Raw genomic sequence first — 12953 nt, 5'->3', positions numbered from 1 at the left:
TTTGGCATGAATGACTGGGAGATAAACAAGTGTTTTTGATAACATGTCGGTTGTCGTCATCAAATGAACACTTTGGTTAGGTTTTCTGCGACACATTATGCTTGTTTGTGGTGGTTTAATTAAATTAACTGCAATGGCTTGACATTACGTAGGAACTCGGGAACGCTGTGACAAAACAAATCTGTTTTGAAGGTGTTTACACAAACGAAATTCCTTTCATGGTTTCATATACGTAACTAGATCAACATTGATTTGAAGTTTGAATTGAAAGAATGAGCGTGTGGGTGAGACTACTAAACCTTCCACCAAGGCTATTGAATTATACTCGAGTTTGTGTATTGACGTAGGTTGCTGGTTGTTTACCACTGCCCGTACAGCTACTGACGCAAGCCTTCAATGCCTGTATGCTGTGGCTCGTATAACCTTTTGTCAAACTAGGGCAAATGGGTCGATTACCTGGCTGCACACCTTTAACGAAGCAATGTTTCCTTAAAATAAGCTTTCAAGCTTGGATTAGGTTCCTGTTGAGCATTCATGCATAGCATAAAGGTATTTTAGTTCCGGAAAGCACTGGGGCCTGTTATATATTTCTTTGCCAAAGTGCGAGACCAGCGAGACCAGTTCTACAGGTTCTGTGTTGTTTGGCCTCATTCCCCGGTGTGTGTGTGTGTGTGTGTATGTATGTAATGTTATAGACCACTGGCCATTGTGGAAGAGCAGATTGACCCTTATCAAGCTAAGAGTATCCATAGCCAGCCACAGGCTAATACTCTGTGATAAATATACTCGTATAATAGGTCATGTGATCCAGTCTCACCGCCCCCAGCGGCTCACGGCTTATCACGGCTAGTATATTAAAATCTCACTTCCCATATTCACATCTCAGGGTGTATGCACACCACTCTCTGTATGTACTGCCTCGCCAACTACTACACGGGCTTTGCTTTACCGTCATGGATGGACAGCTTCTGTTAACCACATTATAATAGTGTTTTTGCGACAAGCCGACCCACCACTTGTGTGTGTGCGTGTGTGTGAACAGGCGATATTGAAACACAATTCAGACACTATCAGGTGGCCAATACTGACCTCAGCTGTCACATGACCTCTGGATGACAAGAGGGTTTTTTTTCTTTTCTTTTTGTTTCTTCTGTCCCCGAGTAAGAGGAGCAGGTCATACTTCCTATGATAGCAGTGGTTTTGCTTGGGTGCAGACAGAACGTGGTTCGGTGTGTGTGTGTGTGTGTGAGCTCAACCACTTCCTACACCGTGTGCACTCAGTAACGTCTGGCTGGGACATCCGCACAGCTCAGCGGCTCAATTGACGAGAGCTGGTCGCCAGGCTAGGACAACATTCACTGCAGTCACTGGGCTGAGGACGCTTCTCTCACCGCGCTCACTCGATTGCTGGCTCACTGTGTGTGTGTGTGTGCTGTCACTCGCTCGCTCTACATTCCCAGGATACACTCGGTGGTTCTCTCGCGGTGGCTAGTCTCTCTTACTCAACAGTCTCCACCACTTACTACTACTACTATTACTACTTCTCGTGTCTGAGGAATACCTGATTGTTGTCAGACTTGGTAATTACGTTTGACACTTGGTTCATTTACTGGATCACTGGCTTTTGTTGTTAGGTGGTGTTTTTCCCCCTTTCATCTTTCTCTCTTTCCATTCTTTATGGACCACTATAACTGAGGATAAGGGATTGGTGTAGACTAACCCAACTTTTTTCACCATGGAGTGTGCGGATTATAACTTAAACATGCACTGTTTGGATCTAAACTGTATAAAACGGGAGAGCATGGAGCCCTTTCTGAACAACACTTCGTACGTGGATTTAAATTTCATAAAGAAGGAGAGGATCGAGTTGTCGCCGTTGATGTTCACGTGCACCCAGCCGTGCTCCGATTCCGACCCCGTACTAGACTTGTCGATGCGCAAGACCCGCCACGATTCCTCCGACGAGTATTCCAGTCAAAGCAGTGTGACCAGCGACCAAGACCAGCCTCGATTTTTAGGAGGCGGCACGTACAAGAAACACCTTCTTAAACGATACTGTAAGTTCTGAAAAAAAAGTGTTTGCTTGCATACTTGTTTAAATCGCTTCTCTTTAAGACATCTCATCAAAGCACATATATTCTTAAAGTTTTTAAAAATGTTACGTCTACATTATGAAGCATTTTATTCATTTTCGAATTTATTTTCAATTGTTAATAGTTTTATGTACCCCATATGTTTCAAAGTCACACAAAAAAGCTAAATGTTGTCATTTTCTTATAAAGTAGTAATCTGTAAAAACTTTATATTTAATAAAAATTACTATTTGGTCTATTGCCATATGTTTAAACAAAAATTTAAGTCTTGTCTAACCTGTTTATGGTATGGTTACGAGTAAACGTGTAAACATCTATCAAGTATTCTTTTCTCTTTTTTTGTTAACAGAAAGTTACAACAAACATTTGTAGTTTTGAAATTTAATTTTTCTTCTTCTTCGTTTCTACCATGTTTTTTGTTGTATACACAGGTAACTTCTTTTTCATGTAATTAAACATTGGGGTTTAAAACGTGACTGTTAGTCACTTGTTTGTATGGGTACCTCATACATACTGCTGTCTTTATTTAGGTCTGTTGTATGATTTTATTTATTGCATACTTGGACGTATATTTTAAGTATGGTTATAGAGATTAAAGCATGACATTAAATAAGTTGTGCTGTTTGGTATTTTCAAAATAAAATATGGCAGATTAAACCTTTTTGCAGTTTTAACGACTTAAAACAATTTGATACATAGTTCTTTTAATTATAATTTGTGATATATAATATCAACTTTATTATACACAGTCACACTTTATAACAACATATTCATTTACATGAAGGAGACCAATACATAAATTTGTAATACGTGACAGTTTTAAAATGCCGAGTAATCTGAAACATATGGTAAATAGTTTTGAAAGCACTAGTGGGGAAATAAATGTTTAAATTTTTCAATTCACCAAAAATGATTGAAGATAATATATGTGATGAATGATGTTACCCATGACATATTAAGAGTAATAATCTTTCCCCTGAAAACACTGGTCTAGCTAGCTAACAAGCACCTGTTGATTGTGCCAGCGCGGTTTGCCTAACCCAGTGAGTTAGTGGGTCTTCTCCAGTAACAAGTGTGTCGACCATCTGCCTGCATGCGTGGCTATCAGTTTCACACTGGTCACCCTCCATCTGTCTCACCAACCTGTGTGTGCTGTATTGCTTTGACATTTTCTTCTCTCATTTCATCGCCATTGTTTTATTTCTAGTACACTTACTTCCTATAGTGCGTCAGTAAACCAGTTTGCTTCTTCCAGCCTTGGGTTTAATATTGGGTTATATGCAAGGCTAGCTCTGAGTGAGCAAAACATTTCACCAAATTGTCTATTAAACTTTTTTTTTTAAATGTAGAAATCAACAGTTATTTTCTAAAAAAAAGTTTTTTATTATTACATGAAATTATTTCACCAAATTAAAATAAAATTTGCCAATTGTTTTCAAAATTTGCAGTTGGCGAATTTGATGATTGCCAGAGCTTGCCCCAGTTACGAGTTAGCAGGGTCTTTAATTAAAAAGAAGAAGGTTTTTTTTGTTTTATTCTTGTTTGAAAATTGTTTCCTGTTGGGGTATCAAATAGAGTATTGGGTCGCTGCTCGCGGGACACTTTAAGATGTCAAGAGAGTGTTCTCCGATATATACACTAATCCACGAGGAAATGAAAAGGAATGTATAGATCTGTGTGTAATTCTGTACACTGTCGACTAGTGTTGCTCAACTTAATAATGGCACACTGCAACAGATGACAAGTACAGTTCACTTCAACAGGACATTACCTCACTGATAAGGGAAAAGCAATACTGTGTAGATGTTATCAACTCATTGTCAGTTTGATATTAATACTGAGGATGAATGCATATTATCGCAAATGGCTCTTGTTATCAGATACTTGATGTTTTAATTTTTCATCCTCTTCAGTTTACACTGATGTGATTTTACTGGGGTTTTTTTTTTTGGGGGGGGGGGGTGGGGTGGGAGGAGGGGGTTAAATCCATTTTCAGTTTGGGGTTGTTGTTGTTGTTTTTTTTAAATCCAATTTCAGTTTATTATTATTTTAAAATTATTATTTGTTTATTATAAATTTTTCATGAAATAGTTTTCCACAAAGTTGACAGGATTTGATCCAAAGTGCTGAAATTGAGATTTATTTAGTTACGGTTTAGAGTTTTCAGCTTTTTAAGATCAGTTCAGCTTTTATTTTCAAGGGGCGGGACATAGCCCAGTGGTAAAGCACTCGCTTGATGCGCGGTCAGTTTAGGATCGATCCCCGTCTGTGGTCCCATTGATCTATTTCTCGTTCCAGCCAGTGCACCACGACTGGTGTAGTAAAGGCCGTGGGATGGTGCATATAAAAGATCCCTTGCTGCTAATCAAAAAGAGTAGCCCATGAAATGGCAACAGCGGGTTTTCTTTCTTTATATATCTGTGTGGTCCTTAACGATATGTCTTACGCCATATAACCGTAAATAAAATGTGTTGAGTGCGTTGTTAAATAAAACATTTCCTTATTTTCAAATGGGTATACTTGAGTTAAGATTTAATATATGTTCAGGGCATACAACCTGTCCACAGTGATGGGAAAGTGGCAGGAACGGAAGTCCACTAGCTGCCACCATGGGCCATACTTATGATTAGAACCATACTTATGATTAGGACCATACTTATGATTAGGACCATACTTATGATTAGGACCAATAGGTTAAATACTAGGTCATTATTAGGCATTTTCTCAGCATATTCCACAACATTTGATGTACCATGATTTGTGGAGTGACACGACACAAATCTAACCATTGAGCCTTACTAGGATATGAACCCAAGACCAACTGACCTTACACTAGGTGGGGAAACCACTGCCTTGGGAGATCTGTACTCTGCTGTGTAATAGCATCATTCATTACAGTCTAGCTGAGCTGTTTTGTCTAAGCTACAGGCTATTTTAGGCACCCCCCCCCCCCACACACACACACACTCCCCACCCCCAACACATTCATTGCCTTGGCCACCTCAGTGGCATCTATGAATAAGTTAATTCCCGGTAGGTAATTGCATATCTGTTGAATAGCTTTGGACATACATTGGTACTACTATAGTACTAAATATAACAAATTGAATTTTTTGTGAAATGGAGTGTCGCTGTTTGTGTCAATATCTCAAATACCATTGTAAATGATCGTGGGGGTTTTATCAGCGTTTTCTTGTTTTGGTATATATATGTTATTTTTTAATTATTTAAAAAAAAAAATGTTTGTTGGTCTCAGTCTCTTGTGTGAGTGAAATGGTTTGGCTTTGTGAAGGTATGCACACTGTTGTATAGAACTTGTTCTGCTTGCCCAGGGCTGAGGCAGTGCGTTCATGTCAATATTGTAAAAGCTGCCAACTCGGTTTTACTGCCGTTGATAATTTGTTTGGCAAGCTAATCCATTCACTGTTTTTCATTGTTGTGTTGTCTGTCGTTTTAGTGTGTACTTTCTTCCTGTAATAAATACTGTTAAGCTTACTGTGTGGCAGTAGTAGCTGGAACTAGTTGGTGATCTCTTAGTCTGTTGTACCACAAACCTGCATACTGACTTGTGTGTGCCTCATTTGAATATGGTGTTATTATTCCCAAACACAGCTATTGGGGACTGGGGCCTGTCCACAATGATATATTATGTTAAAATTTTACAATAATTTTCATAATGAAAATTATTATTTCCTTAGTGTTGATGAGTGGAAATCATATGTAATATGAGAGTCAATTTTCATTGTAGAACTATGTCTTATGTCAAACTGAACTTCCTGTATGAGTGAAATGATAGTAACTAAGTAAGGCTTAAAACAAAATTGAATGTTTCTGAGAATCAAATCCTACTTAAAAAAAGGGCCGATCCTAAATTTTTTCAATGTATTATCTTATTTTCAATTTTTTTATTTTAATATGTAGGTTAAAAGAGTTACATGCACAACAGTTTATTTGAACCTGAAAGGGTGAATGTAGTTTAAAAACAAACAAAAAACCCCTTCCTACCATAAGTAAAAAAAGAGATTTGTTTCCAGAAACAATTTAATTGGGCCTAACATTAAAGCCGCTCACCCTAGTTCCATCCAGCGAAAATAAATTATAATTTGGTTAATCTACAAACCTGTAACACACTTAGATCACGTTTTTATCAAATGGAGTGAAAAAGCAGGTTTTATATCGATAAATACCATGGGAATCCCCATGTCCCAATTGCTTGAAATAATTTTGAAAGTTAGTATTCTGATGTCACCGGTAGATGTCGCTCGAAGCACAACAATGCCTACGTCACGACAAATTTCACAGACTTGGGGTGCGTTGTTTCACCTCTCCTGGACATGTTCCAACTGTTCTGTCCTGGTTGTATCCCCTCTCCAGATATCGTAAGACTTGGCAAAATTATTGGTTTTAAGGGTTTGTAACGTTTTGTATTGAGACACTTACTTGTCTGAACTTTATTGTTACTGAAAATGTTCACGAACTGTGAAGAAAAATCTCACAAATGAACAACAACAAATCGGATGTTGATTGCGTGAACCGTGCACGAGAAAACAAACCGAACCAAAATGATAACGGTCACGTGATATACCAACGTCTGTGACATTGAAATGGAAATATCCCCTCTAAAAATAGATTGGACCTCGCTTGCTTAACGTTTTTTTCTCGACAGAACATCTTGTGAAAAAATGCAAAAAATGCATTTCGTGGTTTTACAAAGATCAGGATTACCAAAAAGCACTTCAGGTGAATGGAAATGTGTATTCTAAATAATAAAATGTAAATAAAGTGCAATTTTATTTGTGAAAAATGGGGTTTAATAGCGAAAAACAACGCCGTAATGGTTAACAAATAGCCATAACTAGGGTGTGTCCCTTTAATGCTCATTTTTATATTGAAACCTATATTATTAATTTTGTTAGTTTAAGAAAACTGACAATTGATAAATTTTCCAGGATTTTTTTCAGTATATGGGGAAAATAAAACCTGGTCATAGTGCTCCATATCTGTGTGGTCCATAACCATGTCCGACGCCATATAACCTTAAATAAAATGTGTTGAGTGTGTCGTTAAATAAAACACTTCCTTCCTGGTCATAGTGTGGTGTGGTTGTTAAGACATAATAATGTAAAGTGAAATAAATTAAAAGAAAAGAAAGAAGAATATTGATTTCAGGGGTTAAACTGATGATCATTATTAACTGTTTTATCAGATTTACATCACTCGGCTTTTAAAAACTAGGTACAATAATTCTGTTTTGTAATTATCCTTTGTTATAAGGAAGAAATGTGAGATTGGTCTCAAAATGTTAAACTCTGAACAACTGACGTTTTTAAGAGGTTTGAACAAAAACAACAGTTTCTTAAATACTTGAAAACACTTGATCAGTTTAGCTTTATAAGGACTTGCGGTGATGTATGTGTATCTGGAGAAGAGCTGTAATTAAATATGGATGTATATTTGCCAGCTCCTGAGCCGGAAATGGTAAATAATCAATCCACATAAGCCATAAATGTCAAGTTGGCTCCCAGAAGTAGGAAGAGAATACTAAATTACGAGCGCGTCCAGGACGCAGTGCGAACAGATCTGCCACATCTGAGGAAGCTGGTTCCTGACATATTGTGTCATACACCAGGAAATGGGTGACACTTCGCCGTATCGTGGGACAGTGGGTGTGTCGCCACGCTGATGGTGGCAACATGTATTCTGCCTTGAGACATGAAGCTATTCTTTTGTCTGTCTTACAGTATCACTTCCGTCTTTCCGATTGCATAGCGTCCGTCAGTGTGGTTGGCTTAATGTAAAAGTACATGTAAATGTGGTTCTTATTACAAGCCAATAGCAGATATCCTCAAGATGCTGAATAGGGGTATGAATATGCAAATTGCCTAATTATCCTAGTATACAAGCCATTTTAGATTGGTGTGTCAAACAAATTGACAGTTGAGCAAGAGCCCTTGTTTTGTTTTTTTGGGGGGGGGGGGGGGATTTCCACCTCCCAAGAAAATCTAGTTTTGGAGGGTTGGGTTTGGTGTACACATCCAGCAAAATGCTCTAATTATCCTAATATATAAGAAATTTATTTTCTTACACACATTGGTGAGAACATCAACTAGTTATTTATAATAACACATCAATAACACATGTGTTTTAGCAATTTAAAGACACATTATTGGCTTCTCTTAAGTGATGTCCTGGTTAGCACAGCAATACCATCTAATGAAAACGGTGTGATTGAAAGTAATTGAAGTTAACCTGAAATTGAGTGGTCTGTGACACATGAGTTAAGAGCAAGAGTATTGCTTCAAAAGATTCAAATTTTATTGAAATTGATTTTAAACCTGTAAAAAACAGAACTCTACATTCATTGCTATAAGTTAAAACTTAATGTCTAACTCATTTGAAAAAAGAATCTAATGTAGTATTCTCTATATTATATCAATTTTCCCAAGAATTTGCAGTCCTTGATGGGTTTTTTTTTTTTAAGCTGAATATCTTCCCCACTTTAAATAATAAGAACACATTACATAGATGACACCTTTTTTCAGTTACATTTTTAAAGGTAAATGATGTTAATCTAGTGCCACATGCTGTTTATTAATAACATATTTCCTTGTAGGTGTTAGGATTTTTACTATCGCTGCCTGCCATTGTGCCAAGCATATTGGTGCAGAGGAAAACATTGCTGAAACCCCGAGTCTTGTGTCTTGCAATGTGCCGTAGATCAAACATTGACACAAGAATACTTCCCCATTGCGAGCAGAGCACTTGGCTTGATGCCGCAGACCAATCAAACATTCCGAAAGAGAGAGATATTCGACGTTAGGATTTTGCAAACTTTACTCCTTCCGTTTGTTGCTCACGTGTAAGCAAAGTTGTTAAATCGGAGAGTGCGGGTTGTTTGGTGCAGTTCCCGATTTGTCAGTTACATGTACCTCGTTACGCGACAGATCATTCAGTGCGCCTCAGAGTATCAAGAGATTTTGTACATGTTACAATTGCAAAAACTCAAATAGATTTCTATTAGTAGTAATTTTTTTTTTTTTTAATCATCCAGTAGTCTATTATCTTTCTTCAAAGGACATTCTGTTTAAAGGCATTTACTATATTATCTCATTATTAAGCTCAAAACGTGATGCCTTCTCCAATGCAAAAATGTATTGAAAACATGGCAAAGACTTGTTTGTCATGTCTTGCATTTATCACACCTTTATTTGCATTTTGTGTTAGAAAATTATATTTTAAGATGGGGAAGCGTAATTGCTTGCAGCTTTGAACAAGTGTTATACATTTTGCTTATTAAATTGACTCGATATAAGGATTACAAAATACAGGAACGTTTATCAATGACTATAAATGTTGTTAAAAACTTAATAAATACATAATGCTTTCATTTGATATTTCTTTCCATCTCAAGTTTCTTCCAGTTTAATTTTTTGTTTTCAGTTTACCAACACAATTTGACAACCGAGCTGTATTTGTTTTAGGAGTTGTTATTACAGGATTGTCGTATCAGATGATAATGGTAAAGCTCATGGCGGGTGCCAACAGTGGTACTGACCACTTGGTATCATCACTGTTTGGACAGTGATTCATGAGCACATGTTGTCACAACTGTCCAGTTACCTCTGGGTTGTACAGGTTTAGAGTTATTTAACTAGTCTTGGGAGTGGCAGCCCTCTTACAAAGTCTGAAGGATGTGTCTCCTGGGATCTTTTGGTCCTTTAGAAAAAAAAATCTCACTGATTCATGGAAGAAATCAGGATGTCAATTTGTCCTTACGCAGAGATAAGATTTTGAAAATGTTAATGGTTTTGTCATTCATATTGGATATACCAATCTCGTCATTTTTAACAGTTTTAAAATAAATATTTGTTTATCTCGGATAATAATAATGAAAATAAAAAAGAAGTGACATCTTCTAATGTTTGTTTTAAATTTTAATATATTTTCAATTTATCTGTCTTTGTAATGTACCAGTTTTACAATATCTGTCATCAGAAAACAGACACACGCACACACATATTGTAACTAGAAAAAAATATGAAACATTCTTGTGAATATCAGGTTTAAAGAAAAAATCTGGTGGGCTAATAACTTTTATGTTAAACATTTAAAATTAAGACTGAAAGTATGCTAAAGATTAAAAGTACTGGTACGCACATTACTAACTAAACACTTCCACGTCTTCAGTCGTGGGTTATCAGCAAACATAATTTATGTTATCTTTTATGGCTTGAACAGAGTAGATATGAAACACTTGGCTCTGTCGAATGTGGAACAGGTTTCCAGCAAGGACACGTTGATATGCGATACCGGACTTGTTATTTCCACAGTCCTATAGATACTAGTACATGTTCACTTCCAGGCCATGGTACACTCTGTGTACTGGTAGGTCAGGACATGTCTGATCAAGTTAAACCAACATGAACCAGCCAACAGGTTTTATGTATAGCCAATGTAAACACATTTACATATTCAGTCTGAGTTGACATAGTTATTTAAAAAAAAGTTAAACAAAAATGTAATCTGACTACAGGTAGTTGGATATTACTGTGACTTCCTTATTGTTTTTTTTAATTTAATTTAAAACATTTTTCTTTTCCTTTCTTTTTTGTTGTTGATGGGTTATTTTTCCCCTACTGTTTTATTTTCATCTTTATTTTTGAAACCAAAACAGTGAGACTGCCAAAATTTGTTAATGTTAAGTATTTTTGACAATGGCTCTGCCCTTAGTGGTCATTGGGGGGGGGGGGGGGGGGGGGGGGGGGGGGATAAAAGATTGAACAAACCAAAGAAGAAGAATGCAAATAATATCATCTAGCTCTACCACTCAACAGATTTGTAAGTTGCAAATTTAAAAGAAACAAAACAATTGGTGGCAAATTTTATTTCACTTTGATGAAATAATTTCATGTATTGATTGATATTTTATTGGAAAATAACTGCAGGTTACTGCAGTTATTGAAGTTTATTAAAATTGGTGAAATTTTCTGCTCACCCAGAGCTAGCCTCGATTTCTACTTGAAATAATCTTCTTAGATTAAAAAACTTGATTAAAAAACTTGTAAGTCAGTGTCTTTTTCTCCAAGAAATATATTTTTGTATAAAACCCCAGTCATGCTCAGAAACTCAAAACCCGCAGAAGGTCTCAGTGGATTCTTGAAACGATTTTACAATTTATAAAAAAAAAAATTGCACATGTAACTGAGATTTCAAACCGGTGGTAGTAGTGTGTCTAGGTGACTGTGAGAACTGCAAGTTTAAAACTTTCATTGCTGAACTCAACCAACCAAACAAGAACAAGAACAAGCCTGTTGTTTTGTTTGTGGAGGCCCGGCTAGGCTGGTTGGATTGAACAGTTGATAGATAAGTTGGCTGGCTGGGACAGAGCTGGTGGTTGTTGTTGTGCAGATCGGTATTGAGGTCAGCCAGAGAAGAGGAAACGAATTGCTTCCACCAGTAGAGCCCACTTCCCAGTGTAATCTTAGGTGACCCTTGTTATCCCACATTTCTAAGCCTGACAAAAGTTAAACTATTTCACTGCGTCAGCTTGTGAAGTATATCCTGTTACGTTACTGTTTGGATGTTTTGTATTTTACCACACCGTTCCTGATCCTTCCATTTTTCTTTTTTCTTTTTCTTTTCTTTTTTCACTTGAGTAGAGCCATACAAGTGTGGGTTTCTCTTTGTGTGTCCAAAACTGGGTAGTTCTCTTGCTGAAATGTTTTTGTCCTGTGAAGTTTAAATTTTAAAAAAATCATTATCTTCTGTGTATAACATACCGTATGATATTTTAAAAATTAAAATTGTTGCCTTTCTTCATTTTGTGTTGATGGACTTGGAAGCAGTAAAAACTGACTGGTCTCTTTTCTTTCTATACTTTTCTCCTAGTTTCATAGTTTAAAGGAAAATGTGTGTATCTGTACTCTGCTGGTGTTAGTTATTTTAACTTGCAAGAGTTGAAATGTGTAGTAATATTTCAGGGTGAGAGTAGACCCCAGATTTTATCATTTAATGGCTCAAAACCCCTGTGGTATATGAGCATGTAAAAAAAAATCGGATCGGATCAGCAAATGAAAAATGGTTTATGCAAACCAAGATTTGTGCTATCTGCTTAGCAGTGTTCAAATGAAACTATCGTTCATACAATTTTAAGAGATCTGTTCAAAATGCTGCATTGCTGCATTTTATTTTTGAAACAAGTTTAGGTTTTTTCCTTTTGAAAAAAGTAGCGTTTCGCCATATAAACACACTTAACTATTGAATAGCTACCATATATGTCTGGGTCTGACTAATTCAAGTTGAATGTATGCAACTTTGAGGCTGGATTTTATATAGTATTTCTTTTATCAGAATCATAGCTTGCACAACATAAAATAAATTGATAAAGAGTCGATTTTATGCTACATTAAAATTATGATCTATCGAAACATTGCTTTTTGTTATACTTCATTTCTTTAGACTTGTTTCTTTTACAAAACCAGTGCACCACGACTGGTATGTCAAAGGCTGTGGTATGTGCTATCCTGCTTGTGGGATGGTGCATATAAAAGAACCCTTACTACTAATGAAAAAATGTAGCGGGTTTCCTCTCTAAGACTATTTGTCAAAATTACAAAATGTTTGACATCCAATAGCTGCCCGGCGCCATATAACTGTAAATAAAATGTGTTGAGTGCGTCGTTAAATAAAACATTTTCTTCCTTCCAATAGCGAATGGTTAATAAATCAATGTGGTCTAGGGTGTCCTTAAAAGAAAACACTTTATTTTATAAAACTAGCAAAACAAAAAGTTAATATGTTAAATGCATTACACTCGAGTTATTGACTCTCGATCTTTCTATTTTGTTGGCACTCAGAGTT

The 12953-nt window shown here is 36.5% G+C and overlaps 1 protein-coding gene across 3 annotated transcripts in view; it reads left to right on the top strand.

The window, feature by feature from the left end:
* The window catches only part of LOC121373989 (ETS-related transcription factor Elf-2-like), a 128523-nt gene that overhangs the window by 98762 nt on the left and 16808 nt on the right, over window positions 1-12953 (top strand). Inside the window, exon 1 of one of the 3 annotated variants that reach the window (XM_041500846.1) lies at window positions 680-2057. The exons of the other annotated variants lie outside the window; for them this stretch is intronic. Within the exon in view, the coding sequence (XP_041356780.1) occupies window positions 1736-2057 (322 nt within the window). The 5' untranslated portion in view covers window positions 680-1735. Of the gene's footprint in view, window positions 1-679; window positions 2058-12953 lie in introns of those variants that run through there. 3 annotated transcript variants of the gene reach the window in all.

This window comes from Gigantopelta aegis, chromosome 6 (assembly GCF_016097555.1).
Source record: "Gigantopelta aegis isolate Gae_Host chromosome 6, Gae_host_genome, whole genome shotgun sequence".
Lineage (NCBI taxonomy): Eukaryota > Metazoa > Mollusca > Gastropoda > Neomphalida > Peltospiridae > Gigantopelta > Gigantopelta aegis.
Note: the sequence above shows the minus strand (reverse complement) of the source record. Positions and strands in the feature narration are given on the sequence as shown.